General features: G+C 37.1%; 1 protein-coding gene across 2 annotated transcripts; it reads right to left on the minus strand.

The window, feature by feature from the left end:
* Positions 1 to 448: 448 nt before the first annotated feature.
* LOC129779230 (ovochymase-2-like) lies at positions 449 to 8,752 on the minus strand. 2 transcript variants are annotated; one of them, XM_055786589.1, is made up of 11 exons: positions 8,323 to 8,752; positions 5,318 to 5,374; positions 3,303 to 3,504; positions 3,070 to 3,237; positions 2,940 to 3,016; positions 2,751 to 2,881; positions 2,510 to 2,693; positions 2,205 to 2,454; positions 1,886 to 2,148; positions 1,217 to 1,833; positions 449 to 1,153 (listed from the first exon to the last, which is right to left on the minus strand). In XM_055786589.1, the coding sequence occupies exons 1-11, from the start codon at positions 8,369 to 8,371 to the stop codon at positions 497 to 499; spliced, it is 2,655 nt and encodes an 884-aa protein (XP_055642564.1). In that variant the 5' UTR covers positions 8,372 to 8,752; the 3' UTR covers positions 449 to 496. The 2 variants fall into 2 exon arrangements, with proteins under 2 accessions (XP_055642564.1, XP_055642562.1); XM_055786587.1 differs by having other exon boundaries at positions 5,318 to 5,383; positions 8,323 to 8,750.
* Between the last annotated feature and the right edge of the window lie 7,605 nt (positions 8,753 to 16,357).

The following is a 16,357-nucleotide window of genomic DNA, read 5'->3' on the forward strand; positions in this document are numbered from 1 at the left end:
TAAATTGTGACATACGATAGGACTAGGGTATTGTTCTGCGAGGGCGATAATGAATCATCAATGAATTATCAACAACTGATTCTACAATTTAAAATACCATTTCAGGGCGATTAAACCATTTTACTAAACAGTTATTTCTAAAATTTCACAGTATTATAAAATAGTATCCGAAGTTATAAACAAGCTACTTGAATAAAATAACAGCGTAGTTCTACGTCAACAATGCGGTCGTGTCTTGGACACAACCTCTTATATTTTTTTTACTATATTTACTGTTCATGTTTCAAGCAAAAAAATGTTTAGATAAATTTCCTGTCTAATGATATATAACACAACATATGTCGCAAAGTTAATAATGTTAATAAAGTAAAATGCGTTTGAAAACTCTTAATAAATTTTTACATTTTTCGTAGAGTGACCCCCCTATATAGAAATCAAAGACATAGTATTATGTCAAAAAACAAGAAATATACATGACAGCATTTATTAATCCATGTTACATATTCGTTCTAATCCAATGAATATACTCAGAAATTCTAGTAAACACTGTGTAACGTGACTGTTTGCAGGAAACAAGATCTGCAGCTAAACCCACAATATAAGAAAAGCCGTTTGAATCATCATATCGTAGATGGTCACTTAGTGTGTTACACGTAAAATTCTCAAATGGATTCCTCGCGCAAAGTTGAGTTTCTTGAATCTCATATGGATGGGACCGCTGACAATCGGAATTATACATTGCCAATACCTTAGCACTCAGCGCTCTTCCGAACTCTTTTATTACGTCAACAGATCGAACGGCAGTACTCGAACCATGCTGGGATTCCTGGGTAACCGGAGAAACCATCGACAAAACCAGTGGAACATGCGTCGTATTGATCCAAAGACAGGCTGGAAATAATTCAGAGCTCCAGACAAGCGTATCCTCCAGTCGAATCATTGCAATATCGTTAGTGCCGTCGGTGGCATTGTAGGCTTGGTGAACAAGCATTGCTTCCACTCGGAACATCTTTTGTGTAGTGTTTGCCATCAGCTTGACAGCGGCCGGTTCCTCATCTCCAATGCAGCTGGCTGAGGTAAGGATGACTTTTTCCGTTATGATTGTACCAAGACATCTGAACTCTTCGACATTCGATGCGAATGCAATAAAAACCTTTAGGGGAAATCATCGTTGAAACTGACAGTTTAAGTGAGTACGTTTACTATAATACTATACCAGAGATCCTACGAACGATGTTCTGTTCAGATTCTTCACCAAGCTCGAGCACCCATCATCCGGCAGACGGACTTCGGTTTTCTCGGTATCCTCAATATCATCCAGAGGACAGCAAACTAAAGAGCTTGTAGCACACAACTCAATAGTTTGCTTCGATAGGAAGTGTTTCCATGCCCTCGAACAGTTATCAACCGAAACACATTGACCAACGCGTCCATCTTGTTTCTCACAACTCTCTCCCTCGCGTAAATCCGAATCGACAAACTGGATCGCGCTGGATTGAAGTTTTCGATTGTTCGTGATAAGCACCGTCTTCAACCACTCGATGTGGCTTGTTATGGAAATCCCAATAGAGTGCTCCCCGAAACCGCAGTCTCTGCCGAGATAATTTAGCCCGTAGACCATGGGATAGTTATTGCCGGCCAGATATACTGTTTCGTCAATTGCTCCACCGGTCAGTAGATCACACGACTTCGGCACGAGGAATAAGTCCTGTCCATTGCAAATAAATTCGTTAGTTAATCCATCGTGAAGTAACGGAAGATACTGTTTGGGAATGGTACATGTTGAAGTGTTCTGAAAACGAACCCGCACAGACAGAAACGAGACCGTAGGATCTGAAAGTAATGATATATTTTGAAAACATCGTCAAATTATTTCAACTATTACCTATTGCTTGTATGCTTCTATCTGTCCAGATTATGGAATTGATGTCAGTTCGACCAGAACCATGAACATAAACCTCATGCGATGGATGATGTTCCTCATGCCATATACATGCAGGATCGATGTCTTCAATCTCTAGCAAATGTTGCAATCGTAATACAGCTAAGTTATTAAAGCTCTTTCCCTTCTCATACTTTGGATGAACATGAATCTCCGAAACGTTCATCACTCTGTTGCCTAGGTATTTGATATGAGAAACTGGGTTCCTGTAACAGATTAAATATGCAATTGGACTAAACCACACCATTTTGCTCGAATTTACCCATCTTCCGTAACACACTGTGCCAAAGTCACTACAGTCATCTCATCGATCAATACACCATAACAATCGGTTGCTCCTTCGTCCGTTGCTAATTGCGCAATATACGTTGGCAGTTTCGTGGATACACCCACATTATTCCTGCCATTAACTATTGTCACAAAATCAGGGCTCCGACTCATAATCGATGCGTCCTCAAATTCTCGATAAGATGCGTATCGCAACGCACAAAATGTTTCATTATAGACGTCATCTGAAATGGAAATTTTAACGACAATTCTAAAAATCATAACCCATTCTCTCTTTACTTGGAACCATTGCTCCGTTCTTCTGAAGAGTCTCGACTATCCATTCACGATACGGGGCTACCCTGGTATGAACGCCCGGGCCATTCTTCCCACAAGCCGCTCCGTACGAATTTATAGCAACAACAAAAGGTGTCATTCTGGCGTTGTTCATCAATTTGATTTGAAGAGGGCCTCCGGTCTCATACTACAACATGGGTATCGTTATTTGAGTGCAACTCAGATTACGTATTATTTGTTTTACTTCACAAGGGTTCATCGTTTCGTTGGCGGCGCAAATTTTGAGCTTACCATCTTCCACACTTGGACTCACTTTGCTACATTCCTCATTGCCAATAGGTTTGAATGATTCCTTCAGTAGCATTTCATCTTTGACTGTAAGTCGTCATTAAAAAAAGTTATCTGTGCTTACAATGTCTTGTCATTCGCTTACTATATCCGGCTTCCAATATTTTGAACCGCATTTCTTCATCTATCCAAAGGCACGCTGGAACAACATAGTCGCTCAGTCTGCAATTCGCAAACTGTTTATGCAAATATTCCGAATACACCGACATACTTACGTGACATTCTGCTCCAACTCTAGCAGAGCGATGTCGTGGTATTTTTCTTTCGGAGAATACTGTGGGTGTTTCAAAATAGCGGTAATATTCAACTGCTGTGCATCTTTATCATGTTCGGTGGTTGCCATGTTCAAATCCCCAAATCGGACAACATCAGGTTCTTGATTCCTTGAAATATACAAAAGAATACATCAAATAACAATTTTTGAGCATATCTCCCTAAGCATATTAACCCATTATCGAGGGTGCAGTGTGCAGCCGTGAGAACGAAGTTTGGCCAAATTAATGTTCCGACACATTTCCATGCGATGGTCCCGTCTTCTTTGGTCCAACCTATAGCTCCCATATGGGCGAACTCCCTCGAACGAGCGGGGCGACCGAAGGCAGATGAGGCCAATCCGTACCGTGACAGTTTGTGGAAACGCAAGTGGCAATCTGTAACAGAAATGGTTTAATGGCGTGTCAAATAAGTTTTGGGACTGATCAAATAAAACACAAAATACCAACCAAAACAAATTGGAAAATGTTTTCAAGTTCATTGAGCATATTCTAGTAGGAAAAAGATTTTTTTTTTTTTTGACGTAGGACTTTTTTTCGGAGGGTGCCAAATCAGAAAACAGGTAACGTTTCTATGAAATACAATCAACGTTAGTAACCATTTTCCCTACGAACCAATTCTGATTCCCTAAAATTCGTTTTATACGCTATATATCACGATTTCCTAATCCATTAGTCCGCCAAGCAGCAAATTTTGCCAAAAGCAGTAATCACCGCATTACGATTAGCTGTTTAGAAGTGGAGATCGCCACATGTTTGAAGCCCGACGGACAGGTTGTTCAGTCGTCGTCAGTCAGTTGTGGGGGGAAAACGAAGAAAATTACTATAAACTCCTTCGGAGCGCTAGAGTACGCCCTTCTCGGTTTGATACCCAAAGCGCACTGATTGAAATTCAGTCATCCGTCCGCTTTGGATTATAGAGACTTCAAACTTCTTCAGTTCATTCGTGTCCAGCACTGAGAAGAGCCATTGTGGACAAACTTAATCCAAACTCCTTTTCCACATGTCTTGAGAAAGACAATTGACTGCCGCTCGACGTTCGTCGGCAAGCGGTGTTAACTCTACAAACATCAAATGAGAAGTCTTGTGACGAAATACACGAATGGTTACTCCTACCTTCTACCTCCTACCTGAACATGCGATATAAGCGAGCGGGTAGAGCTAGCGATGCACATGATTTGTTTGACAGAAAATGTGCCGCGAATGAGCTCGAAGCACCGATAATGTTATTCCGAAGTGGTTGAATCGGGCGCTAACAAGTGCACATTCACTAAGAGCACATATTACCGCCACAGGTTGCTTGGATTTTCAGAGGATTTAGGTTAGGTTAGAGAACTTAGAAAGGTTTTAGAATCTATAACTAAGCACAACGAAATAAAAACAACAACTGAAGCTGATTTCTCTGTTTTCAGAAACATTTTATATATGCGACGCATATTAGCAGAATATCGAACATCAAATTCATATTTCATTACACAAACCTATCTAATTTCAACAGAGTGCAGATTCACTGGAACTGAAATCAAAGATTGCTTTCGCAAATCGACCAATCAGAACGCGAGGTTTTCGATTGGATAATGCTTGAGGTTTTTCCATTTTTTGATAGCTAGTTTCATACAATACATCCTTTTATTCATCTTCGATTTCGACCAATCAAACCGCGGAATTCCCGTTTGAATAATGGTTGTAATTTTTCAATTGTTCGATGGTTAGTTTCATGATAGATATTATTTTCTTCAATGTAACAAATTGTGCCCAGATCGATTGACGCGAAAATTTCATGAAATGACTGAGCTATTGAAAATTGGACAATTTTCACGATGCGATCGTTTTTAGTTGTCAATTTGTACCCCTTGTATGTTCTCAAAAGACGTAAATAGAAACGCATTTTCGAAACCTTCTAAAGTGTGTCAAAGACAGTTTCCAATCACAAGCAAACTGCAGGGTTTACAAGTTGAAAATAAAATTTAAAACATCGCAAAAACGGAATGATGTTGGGGTAAGGACAATCCAATTTGGATTCATAATTTTTTTTAACACTGAGTTTCATCATCCAAGCAATGCAAAGCAGGAAGATCTTACATTGCAGCCATCAATTTAAAGCATATTTTATAGCGAAAATAAATAACCATCAAACATAGAAACAACTGAATTGCAATATAATGAATTACACAATGTTTAAAATACTCACCATCCAAAGTAGAGCGTTCATTAGGAAGCATCAAAGTTGGTTCATCCCATCCGTAAACTGAAAAAACTGTACATAAGCAAATAAACTTTATTTTTGAACCGACATCTGTGTACCTAATAGTTTAATTTAATAATTATAAAGATCATTCAAACTCGTTCAAAATGTATCCGTGGTTGTTTGTTTTTGTTGACAGTTTGTGTAAACAAAGTTTGCTAATTTACCAATCGTGTCAAAAGTTACGTTGTTTTGAAAATAAGTGAAATTTGCGAAGAAATACGTTATGTGATGTTCTTTTCACTACCGAAAGCAAATCCGCAGCAGCAATATGCAGAAAAGTCTGTGAAGGTTACGGAATTATTACGTTCTGAAATGTTAAATTTGATGTCGAATATCGGTTGATGTCAGATAAAGGGTGAGTCAATAGTTATTGCGACATTTTAGATTGATTGGTAAATCGGTTATGGTTATCGAAATAAAATCAAATATAGTTCAAATAGTTCAGTATATTTCAGCTTACATACATCGATTAATTTTTATGATGAGTTTAAAAAAATAAAATGCTCGACATTCACAATTGTAGTCTTTCCGGTACGTTTTTCTCGGTTTTTTATCCACTCCCTCATTATTTTGTTTTTCATTTGGTCTTCCGAAGTTCACGCTTCATCATGATCCAATGCGATTCGATCGGACGGAGTTCAGGACAGGTTGGTGGGTTAATGTCTTCCAGAACAAAATCCACAGAATTAGCCTCATACTATTCCTGCACTATTATGGGATAGTGACATGAAGCCAATTCAGACTAAAACAACAGCTTTTGATCGTACTGTCTCAAAAACGGCGAAATCCGTTTTTGGAGGGACTAAGTTTTGTAGATCCCAGATAATTTCGCTCCCTCTCATCGTTTGTCTGTCCAACAACTGCAATAGAACAAACAGAGAAGGCGAGCGAAAAAAGAGTCGAATAATCTTTCCATCATGTATTGGATGTGATCTTAAAAAAAATCACTGTCCATTTCGCTCCACCAGTACAATTATTCAAATAATTTACATACCGAAAATTGTTTCCTTGTTGACTCACTAACTAAAATGTAACCATCAGTAAATTGAATTTTGATATTAAAACACTCCAAATGCTGAATATCAAAGCCGATAAAATAACATCCACGGAATCATGTATGACTTTCAGTTTTTGTTTAACTTTTCAACTTTTTATCAGTATTAATTGTCTTGAGGTGGTTTAAATATTATAGAATAACAACGGGTTCTCATTACCAGAAATTTGAAATTCAAAATGTAACTATACAAATATACCTATCCATATTACCCCCACTGTCCGTATTACCCGCTCTTCCCCTAGGTCTCAATGACACAGCACCGGTATTTCGTTAACAGCTTTGTGTAGAATTTGCGGGCGCACATTTGCTGGTGCTCGTCCCGACAAGGTGCCAATTGTACGTTTTCAATCCGGATCGTTTCTTGTCATTCAGAAACGAAATTTCACGGAACATCAAGTTTTGTTGGCCAAGTCCCGCGTTGTAATGCTCGGATTCCGCTGGAAATGAGCAATCTCCGTTCTCTTAGCTTTTTGAGGGTCATTTCGTCCAACTCCTGACGTGTGACCCACTGTAATCCATTCCTGGAACCTTTGGAGGACCCTGTAGAAGGTCAAATGATGTATATTCGTCAGTTTTCCCATGGTGCGATGCAAAAACCCAGGATTTTCCATTTGAGTGAACAAAATCCTTTCGCGAACGGTTTGCTGGTTTTCTTTCATTTCTACCGGTATCTCACTAAAAACTGCAAACCGCTCAGTTTTAACAAACACTCTAAAGAGAGATCGGCCAAAATTTGATTAATTTCGGTCAAGTAAGAAAAAAAGGTATGCGAGTTTGAAAGTGTCACAATAATTATTGACTCAAGCTTCACGGACCTCGACCTGATCAATCTGTCCCTGAAAAGTTATATGAAATTTTCCAACTGGTTGAGAAAGAGCCGCTTCTAAACTGCCATGAGTAGCCAATGCATTAAGAACTAACCATGTGACAGATTGAAATTATTAGGAAAAAACCGCGAAGAAGCTCTATGTTTGGGTCCAACATGATTAAACGCACAGGAACTTGATTTATTAAATTTTCATCAGCCAATTTCTATCACGAGCGATGAAAACCGGGTAAAATAGAGAAATATTGTTCGCAAAAATCATGGTTCCAGTGCAGCGAACAACCACAAATAATTTAAAACCCTGGATTGGCGCCAAATCAGGTTATGCTTAGTGTATGATTGGTTTGGAAAGGAGTCGTCTATTATGTATAAGGAATGGTCTAACCATTAATTCAGAGCTTCATTGTTCATAACTGGATAGATAACACGAAGCGTTTAGCAAAAAATACCAGAGTTAAAAAACGGTAGTGTCTGCCATTATGATACCGCGAGTCCACACACATCTTTGATGACACACCAAAAACTGTGGGAGTTTCGTTTAGAAGTTTGGAGGCATCTACCGTTTAACTGGTTAAGCCCCAATTCCATTCAGCGCGCATCAAGAGCGTTTGCTCTTATCAGTGTCGGCCCCAGTTCCCAAAGATACTTATTGTACATTTAGAAAACAATCAGTAATTCAACTAGAAAGTAACAAAGAAGTAACATTTTGTAAAACAGCCGAAAACAAACCGTATATATTTTTATTTTATTATTTTGTAACTGTCAGTCCCAGACAGTCAGCACTTTCCCACCAAAAAGGTCAACGTCGGCCCTTAGGGACCGACGCTGGGCTTAACGTGTTAATCCGAACCTTGCACTGTTCTAATAACATTTGCTCCGATCTCTGTAGAGCTCTTTTGATTTGAGGCAATCGATAATAATGGTCGATATACTCGTATACTTGATTGGAATAGATTTTCAATAAAGAAAAAAATTAAACAAAAAACCTGGATGCTTTTTAAATGACTTTAAATAAATTTGATCATATCATTATCTTTTCCTAATATTTTCCCGATTAATACAAACCACTAAAAGACCCCAGGATAATAACTGCATAGAACTGTGAGTACCACATTTTTGATATTTTTTTTCTCCTATAAACACTTTTAATCCACTAATTATTCCACACAGATTTCAAACGCGAACTGACACCATTCAACTCGCATCAACCGTAGTATATAAACGATAATTTAAACACCAACAAAAAAGCTTCACTTAAAACAGCACTATGCCTGCTAACAGAGAAACTCGTTTGGCTAGATCGAATTGAAGAAACTCCTGTCACGAGAGGAATCCCGCGCGGAAATAAAAAACCGGAGAAATCGTTTCGCCTCCAGCTACCGCAGATCTGGCGCGTACCGTTGTTTATATGGTGTAATAAACGACGACAATGCTACTACTAACCGAATCGAGAACTTATCAAAACCGACCGGCAAAATAGGGAATCCCATGAACGCGAACATAAACAGCACCGAACGAGCTTGAAATTTGAACCGTTCATCTCACAGCGCAATGATAATTATTTGCGAGGCTGACTAAACAGGTGATAGCGATTAGCTACACAGGTAAACCTGTTTTTGTACAAGGGATAGGAACCGCACAAAAAAAATCGCATATAGAATTGTGGAAAAATTTAGGAGTACCTTCAAAAAATAGGTTTCGCTCTACAATTTGGAGAAAAAACATTTTTTATGCGTTGAATTTGGACCGCATGGAAAAAGTTACACGTAAAAAATAACTCCTCGGCTGATGATTCCGATTTAGATCACCATTCGATTTCCCTCTTTTTTAATGCTGTATGTTGGGATATGTTGCCTTATTCAACAAATAACAAAAAAAGACACCTTATTAAGCTGCGCAGATCTGAGAACCACGTCTTTAGTAAGCTACTACTTACACAACTAAACAAAGCATGAGACTAGTATTGGGATAAAATACCAATGTATTACCAAAATATAGGGTAACACGGGGTTATTTGGTCAAATGGGGTGATTTGGACCACCCCGATTATCTCAAAAATTACGGCTCAACTTGGATTTTTTACAATGTCATTTCCTTCTATTGTTGAACCGTATGTACCTAAAATAACAAAAACTTTGGTAAAACTTTACAAGTAGAGGGAAACGGTAGCATAAACACAGCAAGCACTTTGATCGTCAAAAAATGTGAGTTTTCCGATAGTGGTTTTAAGGTTTTTTCCGCTAATTAAACAAACTTTTCGTGTATTGTGCAGTACAGTTCTGTTCGCCTACAGAAGTGGAACAATTTGATTTAGCGAAACTGTAAGTTTGATAACAATAAATGAAATTAATTGCATTTTATTTTTTACATGACATGGACACGTTTCTGTGGGGTGAATTGGTCCTACAGATTTGAGACTTTTTTTGGTCTAATTGATTCCAGATGCCGCTGAATTACAAATAGAGGATGGACAGACAACGTTGGAAGAAGGAGGAGCTTGAAAGAGCAACGCAGGCCATCGAGAACAGATTTTCTTTGACTAAGCATCAAAAGTGTTTGAAAATGCTCGACCAACAGTGAAAAGATTCGTGCAGAAGTCGAGATGGTCTCAATCCAACTTTTCTGGTCTCGTATCTTGCCAAAACACCTGGTATCGATCCCAAAACATTGTTACTGATTGTAACATTAACATTACTTTACATAAACATAAGTATGTTTTTTTCGATGAAACACACACTGGACCAAATCACCCCACAGACGGTCCAAATCACCCCACATCAAATTTTAATGTCCAAAAATCATCTCTTTTATTTTATGATATATTTGATAGATTGAAGCTTTATATAATGATTAAACATTATTTATTGAGAGAAAACAAGTGTAGCTCAGTATACAATGTGAAATTTTTTATTTAGACCGTATTGGTTTGGAAATATTAGGCGATTTGCTTAGGTGGTCCAAATTCCCCCCTTTTCCCCTACATATCAAAGTTCCTTTTCATATGCAACACACAAAAATCGCACAAAGAATAACGCCCAAAAACAGGTTTGACTGTAAGTTGCGTCTCTCTCTCCGTAACGCCAGATAATGAGAAGAGAGAGTGTTTACTCGTTCTGTTCTTAGTTTTAATATGCATTTCTCGCGTAACTTTTGAAAAGGTCCAATGTAACATTTTCGCCAACTCGAGAAAAACGTAGTTGAAGACCCGAACATTATTTCGCGAATTGTCTTAAAAGCTATCAATCTTTATCACTGTTTTCACCACTAGCTGTCAAGAATAACTCCATAAAACCAATCGTAACTATTCTTCCGTGATTTGAGATTAAGGTTGAAGCCTCGGAGCGAAAAATGTAACATTGGACGTTTTGACTGCCCGCGTTTGCACATTGGACATATTACGTTACACTATAAAAATTTGAAACTAACTAATAAACAACAATCCAAATCTCAGCATTTCGTTCTGAAGACTGATTATTATTGTTATCACTCGTTGAATTGCACTGAAATCGGTAACAACACTGTAAGAAACAAATTCCAAAACGACCGAAGTACGACTGCGAGTTGTATTGACTGCTTTGTTACTTCGGACGTTTCGGCCGTCGGAGGAAAGTGGCGTCCGAAGTAACAGCCGGGTGCTTAAAATTCGAATCTGTACATTGGATATTTTTTGTATCGGCGACAAAAAGATGAAGAAGATAGATACGTGAACGATTGTTTTTGTAATACATTCAATGATTGAAAACTAATAGCGTGCATCCATTAACTCGATTTGTTTACATTTGTTACATAGGACCTTTTCAAAAGTTACGCGAGAATCATGCTATGAATCGAATTAGAGGTCAAGAGAAAAGTAGTCCAGTCTTAATATAGAATCAAGTACTGAATCAATTAACACTCCGGGTCCATTTAAAATATTATAATATCATACTTTTGTATGGCTGAAACCATATATAGCATCATGATAAGTTATTCAAATGTACAACGAATTGAGTCTGGGAATGGCACATCCTAATCAACTTTAACTTGCCTATTATGCTTCACATACTAAATCATTCTGCAATTTATTGGATCCATTTGCATGTTTGTTAACGCCATGCATACCCTTCAAGTAATGCAGCTTCTCGACATCCGGCCAATCTGTCTTGGGATAGATGAGTGACATAACCCTTCGCATCATGTTGTGAAAATACGAATTCCATCACTGCTGCATCACACATTTAAAACTAGCAAAAAAAGTTCAGAGCAGCTCAAACTGTTGTTTGAATTGTCTGATTGAGTTTGTTAGCTGTTGCGTAAAATGGTCGAATATTTAAAAATTAGTTTCTCTTGTTACAAAATCTGAAATAAATCCGCAGTATAAAAAAAACTGAAAATCTGTATCATTACAGAAAAATCTGTATATGTGGTAACACTGCTTAGGAGCTGGCAGTCACATCTCAGATCGCAGTGAAACGTTGTGGATGTAAAGACATGGGTCTTTTGAACAACTTTGCATACTTGATATCTTCAAAAAAGAATTAGACTACTTTTTGAAAAAGATCAAATTTTTTTTCTCAATTTTTTACAAAACTTTACAACTCTAAAATTTTGATGCCTACAAAGTTCTGGTCGAAGGATAAAATGATGAAAATAGTTTAAATTTTCATAAAAAAATACCAAAACAATTTTTTTATTATTTCGCAAAAAAAAATATTTAAAAAATCAAAACTCATTTTTCTCAAAAACGTATTTTTTTATTTCTTAACGTATTTTGAATTTCTTAAAAAAATATATGTATGAATGACCCTTATAATTTCTAACAAGTCGTCCATACGTCGGAAGATGGGCAAATTACAACAACTTTTACAAGAAAAAAGTTTTTCGAACAACAATTGTTTCATGTTTTTCTTCGAAAATTTACTCATTTTTATCATTTTTAGGTAGAAAATATCGCGATTCACTTCTCTGCTAACTTTTTTCTATTAGGGGCTGTCCACATACCACGTGAACAACTTTAGGGGGGGTAGGGGTTATGAAAATGTTCACGCTTGTCCACGGTGAGGGGGGAAGGGGTTTTGATAATGTCCACGTGGACACGTTAAGTATTTTTTAAAGTAAAACATTCAAGTTAGAAGTCAAAATTGAATGAGATCTGTTTTGTATTTACAAGATTTTTTGAACTTCACGCCCGCCCTGAGTACTCAGTATTCATCAATAAAAATACTGAACTGCCTGAGAGTGCTGCTCGGTCGAACATCCATATTTTTTCATATGACTAACCTCTTTCCTGAAATGTATATTCTGAAGGTAACGCACATGAACTAGGATCCAATTTATTCCAATCGGTAATAGAGGGCCATTAAAGACACCCAATAACACAAAGAATGTTGGATTTTTTGTAGTAATCAAAATGACGACTTAAGCGCGGGTTGAATTCAGCTTTTGTTCTTGATGACAAAACTGTTTGGTTTGTTTTCGAGAAGTCCCAAGGATTTCTGAACATTGAAACGAAAAACAAATTCTTCCATGAGTGTACGGGCCGTATCTCTGGAGATCTATTTCTTGCAATGATGTTGTTCTTCATTGATGTCTGGTAATTTTTGTGATACGCTTCTTTTGAGTTGTCTGGAAAGTTCATGCTGCTACTGCTGATTAATTAAAAGAAAAGATTAATCTTTCATGCACATGAATTAGTAGATTCACTACAGATGTCGAAAATCACCGAAATCACAGAAACTAAACATCACGAAAAACATGCATGTAACATGCAAACATGCAACAATGCATTGACTACATATTATATTAAACCATATTACGGAACCCGATCGGATTTGACATATCGCAATCCAAACGAAACAAACTTTTGCATTCTGCATTTCAAGGTTGCAACATTTGTACAATCCGATAGGATTTGACTCGATCAGAATAAGGGGGATAAAGACTCGAATTTCGGACGTTTGTTCGAGCTCCGAAAAAGAAAAACAAAGAATATTTTTACCATCCATTATATCACTGTTTGTTTATTTATCTTTCAACAATAAAACAAAAATTGAACGGAAAAAAATATATCCATAATTAGAAGCTGATCGAGTGAGGGGGTTCAAAAAAAAGTTGTGCCAGGGCGCACAAAATTCCAGCACTTCTGGAATTTACTGAAACAAACAAATCGAACAGATTCTGAATCAGTAAAGATGCTACTATCGCATGAACCTCGGACAGGTCAAAAACGTGTTTTTTGATAAAGTGGCGGAAATTTGAAGAAAAAAAATGCTGTTTAAATTTTTTTTTTTAGGTTTCTTGATTTTTTTAAAATGGTAAAGTTACGAAATTATGATTTTTTATAGGTTTATGTATAGAAAGATACATACACATTGTATTCATATAAACATAGATCGGATAAGTAGAACTTGAGATATCGTGTAAGCCAGTTTGAAAAACATGTTTCGAGAAAAACGCGTTTGAAGTTAATGGTTATGGCCGTACTAGATAAGATATCGCATCACCAAAATGGCTATAACTTGGTAAATAATGAGATTTTCGAAAAGTCTCTTCTATGGTATATTCTTAAATGTCTGAATTAGAGAAATATGAAGAAAAAAAAAGATTTTTTTTTCAAATTTCTAGACTAGAATACCCTCTTAAAGAACGCAACATTGTGCTAATTTCAAATCCGACCGGATTCCGAAATAAGGGTTTATTTATTGTTTTCATAAACGCGACGAAAATACATATTTGTAACGAATTGTAAAGGGCAAATTATTTACAAGAATGTTGAGTTAAAAAAATTTTAGCAAGTGAATGGAATCCCGAAGCAGGTTTTCGCTTTAAGAAAGTTATGGCTGGGTCTGGTAGGACTGGAAGAAAATCTGTATCATGAGCTTCTACCAAGCAACTAGTTTCGATGAATTCCAACAAGTACTGCTAGCAGCTGAACGTATGATAATCAACGATCCAGACCGCTTCTAGGGCACTTCTAAAACTCCACCCGCCTTACACGCCAGATATTGCATCTTCAGATTATGAACTGTTAAGATTCTTGATTCTTTAAGATACTCCATAGCATAAGTTCTGAGAGGATGGAATTTTCAAGTTGCATGAAGGATGCTGAAATATTCAGGAAAAAACGGTATATCTATGACCGAAAAGAAGTATGCCTACAAAAATATGCTTTTGGTTTTTTCCTTAGAATCGGCACGATTTTTACAGGACAATATTTAGCATGATTTAACAATTAAGGGTTGTAGGTCAACGGAATCATCGATCACGATGATACTGCAGATGTTTTGTTTTTACTAGGTTCATTATAGCCATCAGGCACTACCGAACCTGTAAAAGCGAAAGTCATTGATGTTTAAACGAGAAAATTCTGTTTTCAAACAAAGTGCTTGATTTCATTGTCTGATTTTTTGAAAACTCAATCAGCCAGCCAGCTTTAATAAAAATACTCGAGAATAAGCTCACAATCGATATTTTAAATGGATATGGAGATAACATAAATGGCATTCGAAAGAAAATAATGAGCTCTCGGACAATGTTGAAAAAAATCGATTCAAGAAAAATAGTTACCATTGGTAAGGCTATAATTTTTATCAATAAACATATGGAATAGAAAATAGAAACAAACTTGAAATGAAATTTAAGCAAAAAAATAGAATTTCTTGATTTTTTCCTCAAAGCCGGAGGAATGTCCACGTGGAGGGGTATAAGGAATGTCCACGCTTGTCCACGGAGGGGGAGTCTAAAATCATGCTTTTCCTGTCCACGTGGTATGTGGACAGCCCCTTAAGAAACATGTCAAGACGAGATGTCAAACACGAGAATTTACACACAAAAATATTACGAGTAGAAAAAAAGTCAGATATTTGACTAGAGAGTAGTAACATATCGTAAAACATGCGAAAACAAACCTTTTTTTTATTATTTCCTTATTTTGTAACTGTCAGTCCCAGTGATCAACGTTTTTCCAACGAAAAGCTCAACGTCAGTCGCTAGGGACCGGCACGGGGTTTAACGTGTTAAAAGAGCCATGTGTTTTCACCCACAACGTTTCAGGGTTATCTAAAATGGTACTGCAAATGGCTAGTCGAGTTGGCATGAAATTTGTCAGTGAATTTCAACCTTATGGATGGTTCGTCACTCGGCCCAGGGCATTATTTCCATTCCGACGGAGTAATGTCGGGAGTGAGAATTTAACTCGTGACCTTTTGCTTGAGAGGTACGGATGTTAGCCATTACGTCAGATCGCCTCCTCTCTGTAATGAAATCACTGCTACATAAAACATACTTAAGCAGGATTTGTGTATAATAATCGGAGACTTGAAAATATATATGAATACGTTCGCATTTTCAGCGCGAATATGTCACATTTTTAGTATTCTTACTTTGCCTTCCTCCTCGGCAACCACTAAGCATTTTTTTCTGATCATAACAACAATATAGCTAAGCTTCTAAATCAGATCACGCCACGACACTACGAACGCAAGGTCTGAGGTCTGAAAATTTCATTGAACACCTACCCTGCCGTTCTACGCATAGTTGTCCTATGTTACTTTTCGACAATTTTCACTTTTCTTCATAAAACTATGGTTTTATGCCTTATCTTCTGAAAAAACACAAAAAGTTATTGTTGGTTCCCAGCTTTTAGAAAAACAACATCAAGCTCAATTGTACCATGTTCATATTCTAAGCATAACTGTCCCGCCATATATTTTTTGTTGATACATAATAAATAAATCGGTAGTACAAGAATTTAGTGCCAAGCTTTCAGCAGGGCTATGCACTCATTTTAGGTTTGGAAGAGCGAACTAATTCTCAAACAAATGAAAAAAAGTTTAACAGAACACGTGTACACCTTGTTAGCGAATTCCTAATAACAATTAGATTTATATTCTGCAAAGTTGTTGCAGATCACTCTCTTCTTCATAAAACGATGTTTTTATGCATAAACTTTCGGAAAAACACTAAAAAACGTATTGTTTTTCCCAGTATTTCAAAAAACAACATCAAGTTCAATTGTGCCATGTTGATATCCTAGGCATAACTGTCCCACCATGAATTCTGAAACTAATAATCAAGCTTGATTGATTCAATTGAGGGGAACTTTCCACGTTTCATCAGACAA

This window comes from Toxorhynchites rutilus, chromosome 3, assembly GCF_029784135.1.
Source record: "Toxorhynchites rutilus septentrionalis strain SRP chromosome 3, ASM2978413v1, whole genome shotgun sequence".
In the NCBI taxonomy this organism is placed as follows: domain Eukaryota; kingdom Metazoa; phylum Arthropoda; class Insecta; order Diptera; family Culicidae; genus Toxorhynchites; species Toxorhynchites rutilus.